General features: G+C 32.8%; 1 protein-coding gene across 2 annotated transcripts; it reads left to right on the forward strand.

Annotated features, from left to right (window-relative positions):
- Positions 1-289: 289 nt before the first annotated feature.
- LOC127161900 (ribonuclease inhibitor-like) lies at positions 290-12,905 on the forward strand. Of its 2 annotated transcripts, XM_051104660.1 has the most exons (16): positions 290-432; positions 1,177-1,350; positions 1,497-1,667; positions 2,054-2,227; positions 2,404-2,580; positions 2,716-2,886; positions 3,503-3,676; positions 4,478-4,648; positions 7,640-7,813; positions 8,104-8,277; positions 9,127-9,300; positions 9,702-9,875; positions 9,959-10,132; positions 11,418-11,591; positions 12,260-12,421; positions 12,635-12,905. In XM_051104660.1, exons 2-16 carry the CDS (start codon positions 1,319-1,321, stop codon positions 12,774-12,776), a joined length of 2,418 nt encoding a protein of 805 aa, XP_050960617.1. In that variant the 5' UTR covers positions 290-432; positions 1,177-1,318; the 3' UTR covers positions 12,777-12,905. The 2 variants fall into 2 exon arrangements, with proteins under 2 accessions (XP_050960617.1, XP_050960618.1); XM_051104661.1 differs by lacking the exon at positions 12,635-12,905 and having other exon boundaries at positions 12,260-12,425.
- The last annotated feature ends 3,739 nt before the right edge of the window (positions 12,906-16,644 follow it).

Here is a 16,644-nt window from a genome sequence, read left to right on the forward strand (position 1 = left end):
ATTAGTTTAACTGTAAAAATGTGAATGTTTTTTGAAAGAACATGAGGACAGCATTTATTAATGATGGAATTTGATTACTGGGATTTTTGGCAATATTAAAATTAAAACATTATATTGTCATACATTTTTGCACTTTATGGCAATAATTTGTTCATAATTTGTCTATTTGTGTTGTCAGAAGCCATTTATAAATCCTCTTAGTCATATGATAATATATGTCTCCAAAAAGAATGACAATTTTTTTTTTTTCTTTTTGTTTAGACTTTCAGACTGCAGTATCACTGAAGAAGGTTATAAAGCTCTGGCTTCAGCTCTGAGATCAAACCCTTCACACCTGACAGAGCTGGATCTCACAGGAAATGATCCTGGACAATCAGGAGTGAAGGAGTTCAAACTATTACTACAGGATGAACGCTATAAATTCACCATCAGGTTTAAAACCCTTAAATATTTATTAAAATTGTACTTTTAAAATAACCTGTAACTATTACATCAGTATTCAGTTGCTATTTCATGCCCTGTATTGATCCATTGCTTACAAATCACATAATATAAAATATATCAAAATAAGCAGAATCAAGTATTTGCTTGAATAAGCCATAAACTTTATTAACAGCACATTAACAGTACAATCAGTTGCTACACTTCTACTGCACTGATGGAGACAGTACAGATTTTATAATTCCTTAAACAGTAAACAAATTAAGCAATTGTCAATAAATTATTTACACAAATGCAACAACAACAAACAACAAAATGTCCTCTAAACATTACAGTTTAGTACAGATTGTCACTTCTCTCCAATTTTAGTGTTTTAATCAATTTTTCACATACCAAAAAAGTGCTGTTCACATTGACTAATAACAGATTCTCTTTCATCTGTACAATCTTAAAATATATATTTAATATCTATAAACAATTATTCATTAAAGAAAACATTTTGTATATATTCTTATTTGGTTGTCACACAAAAACTCTTTGCAGACTTCTGTGAGCATTAGTTTATGGGTGTAAAACCTAAAGGAATGTTTTTGAAACCAATTCCAAACTCTAGGAACAACTTAAAACCAAAAGCAACAACACAGTAATACACTAACTATGAAAACATATTAGTGGGAATGATCTATGTTTGCTGACAAGATTATCTAATCTGAAATTGTCTTTTACTTCATGTAGGTTTTTGAAAAGTCCTGCTGCAGAGGAAGCGTGTGAATATCTTACTAAAATTCTGAAAATAAGTCCATTACATCTGACAGAACTGGATCTGAGTCAAGATAAAATAGGAGACCTGGATGGGTTGAATCTCTCTGCTCTTTTGATGGACTCTCATTGCAAAGTAGAGAAAATAAAGTGAGTGAACATTAGTTTGTATGTAATAACTTCTATGATTACAAAACACTGTCAGTCACATGTGTGAGTAGATATGAAAATCTGTTGATCTGATGTGTGTTGAATATGTGGTAAAAATAACAAAATGTTCTTTTTTGTGTGTTTAGGCTGAATAATTGTAAACTGACAGAGAAAAGTTGTCAAGTTCTAGCTAATGTTCTCTCTTCCAAAACAATCCTGAAAGAGATGAACCTGAACAACAGTCGTCTGCTGGACTCAGGATTTAAAAAGATCTGTGAGGGACTGAAGAAACCTGTGTGTGAGCTGAAGATACTGAGGTAAGACGCCATAAACTGTTGTTCATTCAGATTGACACTAACATGCACATGCTGTCAGTGTGATTATTATTATTTTTTATGGAGAGGTGTTCTAATTTTTTTCAACAACATAATTTTAATTTAATTTTTAACAATAATCATTCATTAATGAAAACTAAATAAGAAGTTTACAACTGTAATAACATTTAAAACAAACTCACACATATTTAACAATAACAGATTTCTAGTCACTATTATATGATTAATCTTGCATTTTAATGCCAGAATAAAACTGTGGCATATCTGATAAGGTAAGCTGTAGTGATTTAGTCATATTTATTGATATTACACTGATGAATTAATCTCAACTGCAGTGTTAATTTAAGTTTGTGTTTTTATTTTTCTAGACTTTCAAACTGTGGTATCACTGAAGATGGTTATAAATCTCTGGCTTCAGCGCTGAAATCAAACCCTTCACACCTGATAGAGCTGGATCTCACAGGAAATGAACCTGGACAATCAGGAGTGAAGGAGCTCAATGATTTACTACAGGATCCAAACTGTCAACTGAAGACACTGAGGTAAGCGTCCTTCAAATATTAACATTCAACAGTCCTAAAATATTTTAGGTTCAAGAAAATTAATTTGTCAAAAAGACATTTTTAAAAGCTTTGAAATGACTAAAGTTACTTTCACAACATTGTGAACATAAATCACTGTATGGTAGATAATATCAATGTACTTCTACTTTGTCCAGGTTGTTACAAAGTCCTGATGCAGTAGAAGCCTGTAAATATCTGAATGATGTTCTTCACTTAAAAGACCCATTACTCCAGAGGGAGTTTAATCTGAGTGGACATAAACTAGGAGACACACGAGTGAATCAGATCGCTGCTCTACTGCAGGATAAACACTGTAAAATCAGCACACTTAAGTGAGTATTGTGTTCATTTATTATTGTTGATAAGTATGTCAAAAGCATGTGTTAAAAATATTCTTAGTAATCACTGAATTTTGGAATTAAGCACTTTGTGCTGGTAAATTCATTTTCTCCTGTTTAATGTTTTAGGCTGTGTGATTGTGGTCTAACACAGAGAAGCTGTTCAGCTCTCGCTACAGTCCTGAGATCAAACTCTAGTCTGAAAGAGCTTGACATGAGCAACAATAATCTGCAGAATTTAGGAGTGATGAAACTCCAGACTGGATTAAAAAATACAAACTGCAAACTGGAGACACTCAAGTGAGTTTAATGAACCATTTTTAATTTCATATTAAAATGTATTTTGTTTAAAATTAAAACATTACTGTAGTAAACTACTAAAGAAAATGGAAACATGTTTGTCAGATGATGAATTGTTTTTCTAATCAGGAAGAGAAAATAAAATGATTAGTTCAGCCATGAAACTCTATTTGCGCTCTAATTTGGTTCATTCAGTTCAGCGTTCTCAGCCAATCAGGTTAATGTAGTAATTATCGTGTGCCTATCACGTGTATTCTGCATACACCACGACTGCGCACCATGCGTATCCTCTTGCTAGCCCACCACCTCCCCACCACCACCTGCCTAGATCTGCTTGGGGGGATCTTCCTCTTACTCTAGCACCAGCAGCAGCATGTTCTTCATGATCTGAGCATTTAGCTGAAGCAAGTCTACTTGCTCCGCAGCAGCAGCAGCATAGCAGATCTAGTCCGCCAAGACCAAACTCATGCTTTCTATTTTTTACATTAATGAAGATTTTGCAATCCTTTACAAGAGTTGTCATGACTGAAATGTATTTGACTTTTTTATATAACATCTTTTTTGTGGGGATATTATCTGTATAATAAATTCAGTTTTTCAAATTCCTTTTCTCCAGACTTTCAAACTGCAGTATCACTGAAGAAGGTTATAAAACTCTGGCTACAGCTCTGAGATCAAACCCTTCACACCTGATAGAGCTGGATCTCACAGGAAATGATCCTGGACAATCAGGAGTGAAGGAGCTCAGTGATGTCCAACAGATTCAAAACTGTAAACTGGAGACACTGAGGTGAGATGTGATGAAATACAGAATGACATCCTGGCTAAATATCCACACAAAATATTATATTAGTAATACAATAAGCTGCTAAATTTGTTGCAGCTTGGGAGTACTGTTGAATTGATGACAAATGTCAGAACAGTTTAGTTGTGGCAAAAGCTACAGGTCAAATAGACATTATGGGCCACTAGTACCAGTATTTAATAGTGTTGTATTATCTTTTTTTCTGAACACAGTGGGGCTTTTTACACTAAGCTTACACTAAGGTTATCATCTTTCTAAACACCGCTTTCAACCAAAAAAAAGGAATGTTTCACACATGTAATATAGACACAAGCTAAGAGCCTGTTTAATTCTTACCTTTTATAGTCCATTGTGGAGAACTTGATTGGACAGTCAGCAATACTATGTGGATGCCTAATACTGTATGTGGATGTGCAATGTTAGAGCTATTATGACAACATGTTGTATGCTGCATTTGTCCAAACTGTGACACGGACACCGCAAATAAGAACATTAACCTGGGGTTTAATGTACCCTGAAACAATGCTAACTTCACTGTCCAGATTTGTACTGAAAATCAAGATCTAGTGAGCTTTTGCCCTTCTGCTCCTCATGACATTTGCATTGTCACACTGTTTCTTTTTAATAAGTACATTAAAGTCAAAAGCTCAAAATTACTTTTTGTGTATTTAAATGTGCAAAGTAAAAGTGATGAATGTAACTAGAGCTTGTCATTAGTTACAATAATACATTTTGTCTTATCAACATGTTTTGTAAGGCAGTGAAAATTTTGCTTCCCTTCTGCAGGTTTTTGGGTCCTGCTGCAGATGAAGCCTGTCAGTATGTGAAAGGAATAGTGGGTAAAAATCCATTACTCCTGAGAGAGCTGAATCTGAGTGGTCATGAACTAGGGGACACACAAGTGAAGCAGATAACTGCTCTACTGCAGGATAAACACTGTCAATTCAACACACTGACGTGAGTCACTTTCATGGTTTAAAATAGTGTTGTCACGATACTGGAATTTCTAACTTCGATACGATACCTTGAAAAATATCGATATTCGATACCATTTTCGATACCACAAAAACTGCCACAATATTAAGGGGGTACATTTTTTTTTTCATTTAAAGATAAATATAACAAATCTAGAACATGACAGTGAGGTGTATTTTACATGAACAAAAATGTTTTGAGGTACTACACTGCTACAGCCCTGTTCAGCTTCTTAGCTTCATTTGAGTTTGCTTCATACTTTCTTTGCTGTTTAAATACAGCTGGGGCCAGTTGCATAAACTTAGCCTCGATGTTAAGACAGTGTCTTAACTATTAGTCTGACTAACTAGCAGTTAACCAAAGGATAATCATTATTATTTTTTGGATTCAGCTTAGAATAATTTACATTTTTCTGTAACTGTTTTTAAATAAATTATTACCAGTCTTAAAGAAAAAATAGCTGACTAACTTTTTAAGACTAGTCTAAACCTTTTATGCAACCGGCCCCTGGTAGTGTAGGTTGTGAGCGTGTTTTTTTTTTTTTGTTGCAGGTCGAGTCGTATCTTCTTTCTGGTGCCAAACTTTAATAAACTTTTTTTTGTTTTGTTTTGTTTTTAGACCACACTTTTAAAACGATCTGAACTATCCAACTAATCTTAGAACTTAAGATAATGGTAATAGATATTTGTTAACATTAGTTAACATTAATAAACAATGACAAATACTTCCAAAACAGTTATTAATCTTAGTTAAAAGTTAATTTAAACTAACATTTACTAATACATGAACTAATTAAAATCCAAAGTTCTATCTGTTAATATTTTTTCATTGGACCAGAGCTAACATGATCCGTTGTCTTTTTATTACCTACCGTTATCAAAGATTAAAATATACTGTAACTAATGCATTGCTCATCGTTCATAAATGCTGGTTAATACATTAAAATTATTTGATGAACAGATTTTAATGCCGGACTCACATATAATCACCGATCCACGCATGCAAACGTGCGTGCATCACACGCGAAAACAATGCTCAGTTATTCACTGGATCGACATCAAGACAAATTTCAGAATTTAAGTAATCATTTTTTGAATAAAGTTAAATAAGCACAAGTTGATTTACATTAAATGTAGTAACAGAGCTACAGCAAGCAATTTTTAGTGTTATAAATCCGTTTGTCCTTTGAAACTTCCTCGTCTTCATTGAGAGTGTGGGTCATGGTTGCTTAGCAACAGCAGACGCCACAGAAGCGCAAGCTACAGAGCGCTTTGGAAAGAAGGAGAAATCGGTGCGCCTCGCGTTTTACACGCGTTTTTAGGCGCGATGTGTGAACGGCCCCTAACGCTATATTTAACCAGAGCGAATGAGACGAGACAGGCACTGCGGTCACGTGTGGTGTTTGAAAGTGACAGCTCGGCTAGTATCGGTATATCGATACTTCGGGAAATTAGTATTGGTACCGTTCAGATATTTCAGTATCGATATTTATCGAAATATCGATATTTTTGACAACACTAGTTTAAAATATTACTGTTAATATCGTTGTTGATATTGTTGAACAGTTGTTGATAATACTGTTTCCTCATTTGATTCAGAGCAGTTTTTCTTTTATCAACAACAACTAAATATTAAAATTAAACAGTCAGTGGTTTAAAGCTTAGTATCACATTTTGTTTTTTTAATAGTCTAAGTCAGTTTGATCCTGACTCAGTAATTATTTCAGTGACTATAGAGAGAGAACAATGGTTTTCTTTCTCCAGAGCTTAAAAAACTGCTGCACAAACACATGGATGTCTTTTCTGGCTGAGAAAAGAAAATTACTTCCACTGGCCATTTGTGTGATTTAAAATTAAGTGAACATACATGCTTTTATAAATGAAGCTTGTATTTTATATCTCATCATATATAGTTTTTACTTGCATGTTGGATGTTCGTGTGTGCCTAAAATGCATTGCTTTTTAATTGTGTGGGGTGGTGAAACATTTAAAAAAACTGAACCATAATTTAGTGCCTGTTCCAGAATAAAACAAAGTGACGTACCAATTGACTGTACCAAAATACCAATTGATCTTAATCTTAATCCTGTGATTGGCAAATCCTGCTTAAATTCAGCCACAGCTGTATATAGTGTTAAGTATATTAGATTCATCCTTTAGTTTGGTATTAAACTGTTACTATAGTAAAACAGCCATGCTGATTTGTAGTGATTTTTATCATTTCTGTTGGTGCACTGTGGTGTTGTTAGGTTTGTTAAGGATCACACAGACACAGGGAGAAGCATCAACTTATCGTATCTTTTTACTTACCCTCTTTGTCCTCAGACCCAAGTCACCAAAAACATACATTGGTCAGGCATAACAGAATAATTTGAGCACAATCAAACTCAAAGCATCACTGAACACTAACTCAATACATTATCAAACAACACTTGTGTGAGAACACAACAGGTGTTTCTTCTTCTTGTCAGTGCTATTTGTAATGCCAAGGCTGTCAAACCATTTGTGATGTTTGATCTCTTCCATGGCACTTTAAACTACAACTTTTTTATTCAAATGGGTTGGATATGTTTTGTGGTCTGTGCCGACTCATGCATATGATCCATTTTTTGCTTTTTTTTTTTTTTGTCTCTGGACCAGGTTCTTATGACACTAACGTAAAACCAGACTTAATTCCCCACAATGAAAAGCATGTTTACACTAAGTTGTTCAATATCCTCTAAAATTGTGCACAATATATGATATCCACTATAAAGAAAAATAGGACAGAACAGAACAACAGAAACAAATTCAGCTAAACTAAATTTTCTGCATCTTGAAAGAGTATTTCCTATCTTAGTTACATTTCTGAGATGAAATGCTGTTTTAAAGAAATACAAATGTGACTTTCTAAATGACAAATTACTATCAGATGAATTACCAAAATTCTTCAAAACCTCAGTTTAATCATAATTCCTTCTCTTTCTGTCTTCAGTCTTTGTGGATGCAGTATTACAGAGAAACAGTGTCTCATCCTGACTTCAGCTCTGTGTTCAAACCTTCCACACCTGAGAGAGCTGGACCTCAGTGGCAATAAAATAAAAAACAAAGGAGTGAAGCAGGTATCTGAATTACTGATGGACGTACGCTGTAAACTGGAGAGACTGAGGTCAGTAACATTCACATACAAGAATCAAAATCAATCACCAAAGTACTTTATGCTTAATATCTCATGATGATTCTGAGTTCACATTAAAATAATACTATATGTATATGTATGTGTGTGTGTGTGTGTGTGTGTGTGTGTGTGTGTGTGTGTGTGTGTGTGTTTGCATGATGATCTCTCTTACTCTGTTTTATTTGCTTATGAAAAAATATATTGTGACCTTAAAGAATAAAAAGTTAGTTTATTTTCTTTTGTCTTATTTTTTCTTATTTTTTCTCTTTCTGTCAATGTAGGTTAAGAGTCTGTGATATTACAGATGAAGGTTGTTCTGCTGTGACTTCAGCTCTGAAATCAAACCCATTACACCTGAGAGAGCTGGACCTCAGTGGCAATAAAATAAAAAACAAAGGAGTGAAGCACTTATCTGAAATACTGATGGATGTACGCTGGAAAATGGAGAGACTGATGTCAGTAACATTCACATACAAGAAGCAAAATGATTAAAATCACTTCAGTTTATACTCAAACTCTCATGAAGAGCCAGAGTAAATTGATTTTGTGGTGAAGTAAATACAACATAAAACAAATGTAATTTCTACATTAAATAATTTAGTTCAGGCAAGAATTTAAAAATTAAAGTAAATTTATATCAGTACTCATATAAAGCTTGTAGAAATTAAAGTTTGAACTTATAAGTATGTTTTGTGACATCTGGGGTTCAGTTTCTACTCAAAATTTCCCATTCATACTCAAACACTATCTATGGATTGTTATCGTCATTGTGTATGGTGTACCAAGTATTGAGTTCTCTGTGTTCATTTTGGTAATCATTATATTGAGTGGACATATTATCTTAAAAGGATAACAGGCTGTCTACTTGCTTACTTACACTTACTCACATGTTTGCAAGTGAATCACATGCTTTTTTAGCATGCTTTTTTTCAGTGCTACATTGTTTAAGTAAATATTATAAACCGTGAAATGTATTGGCATATTTAACTTAACATAATTAAGTAGTAATTACTTGTCAAACTTTAACTGGCCATGTTAAATTTACTTATTTCCTTTGCTAATTTTTACTTAACTTAACTTTACTTAATTCAGTATTTAAATTTGACTTAAATTTATGTGCACAACAGCTTGAAAAATAAAAATTAAGCAATTCTTACTTATTTTTTCAGAGTATTTGTAAAAAAAAATATTCACCATAGTATTTAGTGATCTGGTGAAATGAATGTGTTTTGTTTTGTTTATGTGAATTTACAGAATAATAAAAAAAAATCTTCAGTTTGCTCTCTTTTTTTCTCCCAATATAGGTTAAGAGGCTGTGAAATGACAGGTGACGGTTGTTCTGCTGTGACCTCAGCTCTGAAATCAAACCCATCACACCTGAGAGAGCTGGACCTGAGTGGGAATGTACTTGGAGACTCTGGATTTGAAAACCTTGGTGTTCTGTTGAGGAACCCACAATGCAAGCTGGAAAAACTACAGTTAGTATCATTATACTGTACAGCAGTTTCAGGGTGATAAAAGGTCACTGTTTAGTTATTTATTTTAAGACAACAGTTCTTATTTTTTATTGTTTATACTGTAGTATTCCACCTGTATGGAAACTTCATTTCTCTATTCGTCACACTTAATATCAGGTGTCTAGTAATTGCATTTAATTTAAAGAATTTTATTCAATTTTATTCAAATTTCAGTGTACTAAAATGTGTGCTTGTTGTTCTGCAGTAATATATGAGATTCACATCTGCTGCTACAACAGTTTCCAGCATACAGAACTAGTATGACTGTGTTAGAAACACACTATGGGTCTCTAACACTACTGTAGTCTTTAATCAGATGACCATCATGGATCTGAGTCATTGTTTTTTTCTTGTGTGTTCAGTCTGTGTAAATGCAGTATTAAAGAGAAGCAGTGTGCCATCCTGACTACAGCTCTGAAATCAAACCCATCACACCTGAGAGAGCTGGACCTCAGTGGGAATGAACTAAAATACAAAAGACTGAGGCATTTTAATGATTTACTGAAGGATTCACACTGTGAACTGGAGAGATTGAGGTGAGTTACATTAGCCTACAGCAAAGAAAAGTGATATCTGAATGAAATGGAATGAAGAGTTTGTCTAATTTCTCCAAATATAGGTTAAGATACTGTGAAATGACAGATGAAGGTTGTTCTGAACTGACTTCAGCTCTGAAATCAAATCCATCACACCTGAGAGAGCTGAACCTGAGTGGAAATCAACTAGGGGACTCTGGAGTTGAAAAACTTGGGCTTCTACTGAGCAGTTCACAATGCAAGCTGGAAAAACTACAGTAAGTAACTTTACGCTGTGCAGCAGTTACTGTGTGATTTAAGTTTACTATTTAGTTTTGGACAAAAGGGCCAAAATGTTCATCATTCATAGCACTATACCTTCTGGCATTTTCCCATCTGAAAAAAGATCCAAAAATACTGTGAGGTAATGGACTCCAAAATGAGACAAAAGTGAGAACAGACAAAAACTTGCATAACATGAATGACAATAGATTATTCTGACAGATACACGGTACCTACGAGACTAATAGTATTTTCACTAAATCCTAAAGGGGTCATGAAATGCATTTTTATGTCTATGATTCTGGATGTTACCTTATGAAGTTAGTAGTGTTTTTTGTGCCCAAAAAAAAAAAAAAAAAAAAATAAAAAAAAAAAAAATATATATATATATATATATATACCGAAAATATTTGTAAAACTTTGTAAATAGTTACAGAAAGCATTTTTGATGATTATGTAAGTTGGGCTTTAGCACAGTTCTTCTGTGCAGATTATGATGATGGTTTGAGTTGTGGAACCAGCAGTTAAATGTCACTAAAGATGTCAAAACTCCTAAAATAAATGACAATGTAAAAGTTATTGCCATCTCTAAAAAGCCATTCTAACGATAATATGAGATGCTACAGGCTCTGTTCCTTTCCCTTTTGCTTTTGAACTCTTCTCTTAACAAGATTTCTTTGTGTCAACACAAGGTGATTTCTCAGGTGGTTCAGATAGTTACCCTTTTGACTGATCCATTGTGTTAATGTCATTCATTAGTTTTGGCTACAAGCACATTGTACCTGCAGTCTAATAGCTTCTCTTTGTTTGTGGACGTGACATAATCACGCAAAGACAAATGATGTGAAACTGATATTTTGCACAAAATCCAACAGCTCAATGATAAATCATTATTATGATGTACTGCAGCTTTAAGCAAAATGCGTATTTAGTGATAAAACTACACTAAAATAACTTTATATTGAAATTTTACATTTTCTTGATTTTCTCATACTAAGAATATAAAAATAGTTCATTTCAATTTTTCAATTAGTTCCTTGTTGATCCTGTATCTTAATCTACATTTATAATTCACAAACTTTTTTGTCCAACTAAAGATGCTCTGGACTTGGATTATAACTAGTATCCTCCAAGTTATGGATTTATTTATGGTTCTATAAATAAGGTCTCATGTTTTTGCTTGTGTATTAGTGACTGTATTATGTTTAGTCATGATGAATTTAACTTGCGTATGAACTTAACATGGATATATTTCATTTTAATTTCTCTTTCTGTCTTTAGTCTGTGTAAATGCAGTATTACAGAGAAACAGTGTCTCATCCTGACTTCAGCTCTGAAATTGAACCCATCACACCTGACAGAGCTTGACTTCAGTGGGAATAAAATAGAAAACAAAGGATTGGAGTTCTTGTGTGATATACTGAAGGATTCACACTCTAAACTGGAGAGACTGAGGTGAGGAACATTACCATACGTACATGTGCCTTTATTTTTCTTTATTATGTATAGTTTTGTAATCTTTATCCTGCCCCATTGACCCAATGATATTCTAAATTGTTTGGCAATGTGCAGCATAGAATTATACATTTAAAATATTTAGGTCTTTTCATAGATTGGCTGGTGAGAAATGTTTCTGACTGGTTAATTTTTTTAATCTTAACATGCATTAAGGTGTGATTACATTCAACTTTTAATAGCAAAATTCAACAGGCAACAAGACCAGATGTGAAGCTTGTGTGTGAAACATTTTTCTAACAGCTGTTCATTCTGCAGCGCTTTATAATCTTGAATAATTCTGTTATGAAGTGACCTCTTTGTTCATTCTGATTCTTCGTTCTAATTGTGTAGCTTTGAAAAGGTTCCACCCACAATGTGGTCACTGCCAAATCAAGCCTTTTTAGTTGGTCAAAGCTGTGAATTTTCCAGTCAAATTTGATTTTAATGCAACATTCATGTAGGCAAAATTCCTAATCAAATGCATTCCCATTGAGATGACTGTGGTTTTGCCTCCAAAACTTTGCAGAGAAAAAGCAAATGTAACATGCCATCTGAGTTAATATTGTGCACTGGGTGAAAGTAAAAATAATTTTTCTTCCTCTTGTCTTTTGTCTTTCTCTTTCTAGTCTAAATGACTGTGGCATTACAGATGTTGCTTGTTTGGCTCAGTCTCTGGCAAAAACAAAAGCATTGCAGTTTTTAAAAGAGCTTAATCTAAGTAAAAATAGCATTGGATACTCCAAGAACCAGCTCACTGATGTGCTACGAGACTCAAACTGTAAACTGAGGTGAGTAAACATTCTTTTGTCACAGTCATGCTAACACAAACAGACAAACATCATGTAAATTGTTTTAAATGTATTATATTTAAAACAAATTGTTTTGAATGTGTATGCCAAATTTGATTACAGAAATATAATGTTTGTTACAGTTTGTTATAGTAACTAATTTTCAACTTGTTCCACTCAACATTTTTGTTCTCCTCTGATTCCTCCTTGCAGCCTTGAGAAAGAACATTCACTCTGGATTGCTGGTGTAAAGTACAGTAGTGGATGGTTTATGGGGTCAAAAGCTCAGGAACTTGTGGAATCAACAGAACAAGAACCATCAGATGAGGAACCCTCAGAAGGTTCTCACTTTTAGTACTGTAATAAATCAATATGTGTGGTGGTAATTTTGGTGATATTTTGCTAAATGGCAAGTAATAAATACAAACAGTACCAAACTTACAGCTACTACAGCTTCAAATAGCACTGCTTTAACAAATCTAAAATTATTCGAATGGCAAATGGCTTTAACAAATCTAAAATTATTTAAAATGATTACTAATGCATACAGATGGAAGAGGGTTAGACCTTCAAATTAAAAAAATGCAGCATTAATAGAAACATACATGTATACATGAGTATTGTTGAATGTTTGTTATTTTGTGTCTGAATGGTATTTTTTTTTTTTTTACAGGTGAAATAGAGGAGGGAGAAGAGGCTGGCAAAATTAGATTTGGATACAAGTCAATAGTTTAAGGCCTTCATCATAATGATGTTTGGATTAAATTCATCCATAATGAAGCAATTAAAATATTGCTAATCATGACTTTATTAAATATATCAAATTATATAAACTGAAAGTCTAAAATAAAAATTTATTTATTGTGGGCTACTTGTACACAGATTTAAATCAATCATATGAACTGAGCTATAATAGATTATTATATACAGATCAGTAGTCATATGTTGAATTTCTTTGTACCTTCATTTTATTTTACATTTACCTATGTTTAAATTATATTTCTAACATTTTATATACAGATAATATTTATTAAAATTGTGTTTGTATGTTCTGTGTATTTCTCATAAGAAACATGTCTTTGTACATAAGACAAAGCTTTGACTGACATAAGAGCTGTGGATGAATCTGTTCTCCCACAATAGCCCACATTAATTTTTACCAGTTGAGATAATTAAAATGTACATATTATGTGTTTTCACAGTCACCAGTTTAGATAGTCTGTCTAGGCCTAATGCTTTTTATTATTATTTTATTATTATTTTAATCTTCTATTGTATTTTATTATAATGTGTTTGCATATTGTAAATACAGCAGCAAATGCCAAGATTTTCCTTAAAGTTGTAGACTTGAAACTCAAACGCTCACATGTGTTTCTCAAGCTCACCACTAGAGGTCAACACACCATCACATTATGTGAAGTACAAGCAACAATTTTAGCATGTCCCTAGTGTCTAAATTTTAGTATTTTACAGTTCTGTGTGTGATTGCTTTTCCTGCTGTGATCCATTATTCCTCTCTGCTCCAACATATTCATTGATCATCGCCACTGCTGAGACTTTCCTCAGCTAGTGTACAGATTATGTAACGAATATGAATAAATTATCATTATTTTACATAAGTCTATGCGCATGAATTAGATACAAACGTCTGCTAATGAACTTATTTAATTCATTTGTAAGTTTGTAATATAATAAATTAAATAAGCAAATTATGTATAAATCAAATAATTTGATGTACAATATTTCCACGTAGTTACAAACTGCTCACAAAATAAAATATATTCTTGTTAAATCACACGCTTCCACTCATTTTATGTTCAAGGTTTGTTATAGCATTTTTATGTACATTTTCTTTTTGATATAATGTTTGTATGAATTAATAAATATTAAGTGGATGTATTTTTGCAGGGTTTGTGTTTGTCATAAACTTTTTTTTTTCCCAATGCTTTATTAACAACAAATAACATGTAAAATGCCATAACTCACTGTATAACAAAACACATTTCACATGCTTTACTATTTTTAGATTTTGACATCACATCTATATACATTTTAATCTCTTTTTCAAGGACTAAAAAAAGAGGTTTGCACTTTGTAAACTTGCATTTATGAATGTGAAATTTACATAAAAATAAAATGAAATTTATAATAAAACAAACATCCTTTAAAGAACGATCTTTAATAAAATAACCCAAAATCACATGTCTATAAGATAAGGAAAATGTTTTTAAAATATTACCAATGAAAACTTGCGTGTCTTTTCTATAATCGGAAAAAAATTGGAGGAGCATCTAATTTTATCATCTTTAATTATTTTAACTCCCAAATAAGTAACACTCTCTCTTACAGGAATATTACTAATTGAAGATTCCAGGCAATTACCAATTGGAAGCAGCTCACATTTGTAAACGTTAACGTTTAAGACCTGATGCTTTAGAAAAGGGCTTAAGAGTCTCTAATGTTACAGCAACCTGAGAGGCATCCTTTAAAAACAAAACAGTGCCATCAGCTAACTGACTTATTACCACTTCAGTACCATCAACAGTTATTCCTTTTAAAGGGCTTTCTCTGATATACAAATCGAGAAGTTCGGTGGCTATCAGAAACAGATATGGGGAGACTGGGCATCCCTGCCTGACTCCCCGATTCAGAGTAAATCTAGGAGAGGTACCGCTGCTGAGTTTGATAGAGCTATTGCAATTAGTATAAAGCATTTTAATAGACTTACAAAAGAAGTCACCATATCCCACGTTATGAAGGGTCTGTAACAAAAACTCATGCTCCAGGGAGTCAAAGGCTTTACAATAATCTAAGAAGAGAATAAAAAGAGAATAAAATCGTTTCAGTCATAAACTGTAAAAAACAATTTCAGTGTGTTTAGGGCCTGCGGTGGACATCCAACCCCACCCACATCCAAGTATATATATATATATATATATATATATATATATATATATATAAAAACTTCATTCAGCATTAATTTTATTGCATCGTAAGAACGTAAGAATCAGTGCACTGTGTTTGTCTGTGTATACATACGTGTGTGTACATACATAAGCGTGTGTACACACACACAAATACATATATACATACATACATGTGTGAATAGAGAGATAGTGCACTATCTATATCTACGTCTTATGACGTTATGACAATGCAATTTTTATTTTTATTTATTTATTTATTTATTTTTATACCCTGACCCCCACACAATACAGTCATCTCACCCACTCAGACACACTTCATCCCTCTCACACATATATACTTACCCGGCCCCTCACACAAAACACTTACACATGATATCTTTAATAAAAAAAAAACCTGATCACTGTACCCATGCACAGTAAATCATCATTTCGCTACGTTTTGCTGGATAACTCTGTGTATGTCACAAATTATCTTTGTATTCTTCTATATTAATGGAAAGTTTCTCATACATATGTTTGTATGTACAATTATGAGGTAGCCTAAATGATGAGGTACATACTTTTTAGTGGACACATATACCTTCCAACACATATGTATTCTCTATTTTTAACAGGAGGTCTTTTCTGCCCACCAAGCCTGGATTTATTTGATTTAAAGTATAGCAAAAACAATAACATTTTAAAATATTTTTACTATTTAAAATAACATTTTCTATTTGAAACAATCTTCTATATTTCTATTAAAATGTAATTAATTCCATTGATTTCAAATATGATGTTTAGCATTACTCCAGTCACATGATCCTTCAGAAATCATTCTATATTCTAATTTGCTGCTCATTATTATTATTATTATTATTATTATTAATTTGAAAACAGCTAAGTAGATTTTTTTCAGGTTTCTTTGATGAATAGAAAGTTCAGAAGAACAGCATTTATCTGAAATAGAAATCTTTTGAAACATAAATGTCTTTATCATCACTTTTGTTCAATCTAAAGCATCCTTGCTAAATAAAAGTATTAATTTCTATAATCTATTAATTCTGTAATAATGTATATATATATGCACACACACACTGACTCCAAGCTTTTGAATAATATAGTGTATAATTTTGCAAAAGCCTTTTTATTTCAGATAAATGCTGATCTTTGGATCTTTCTATTTATTAAAGAATCCAGAAAAAAATGTACTCAACTGCTTTAAATATTGATGATAATCAGAAATGTTTCTTGAGCAGCAAAGCAGCATATTAGAAAGATTTCTGAAGGATCAAGTGACAGAAGACTGTAATGATG

This window comes from Labeo rohita, unplaced genomic scaffold (genome assembly GCF_022985175.1).
Source record: "Labeo rohita strain BAU-BD-2019 unplaced genomic scaffold, IGBB_LRoh.1.0 scaffold_768, whole genome shotgun sequence".
NCBI lineage: Eukaryota > Metazoa > Chordata > Actinopteri > Cypriniformes > Cyprinidae > Labeo > Labeo rohita.

Excerpts from the sequence above, each read along its gene's own strand:
- LOC127161900 (XM_051104660.1), top strand. The coding sequence starts at position 1,319 with ATGGACTCTCATTGCAAAGTAGAGAAAATAAA. Across the intron at positions 2,581-2,715 it reads TGTAAAATCAGCACACTTAA|GCTGTGTGATTGTGGTCTAA; the intron begins GTGAGTATTGTG and ends TTAATGTTTTAG. Across the intron at positions 11,592-12,259 it reads TCTAAACTGGAGAGACTGAG|TCTAAATGACTGTGGCATTA; the intron begins GTGAGGAACATT and ends TTCTCTTTCTAG.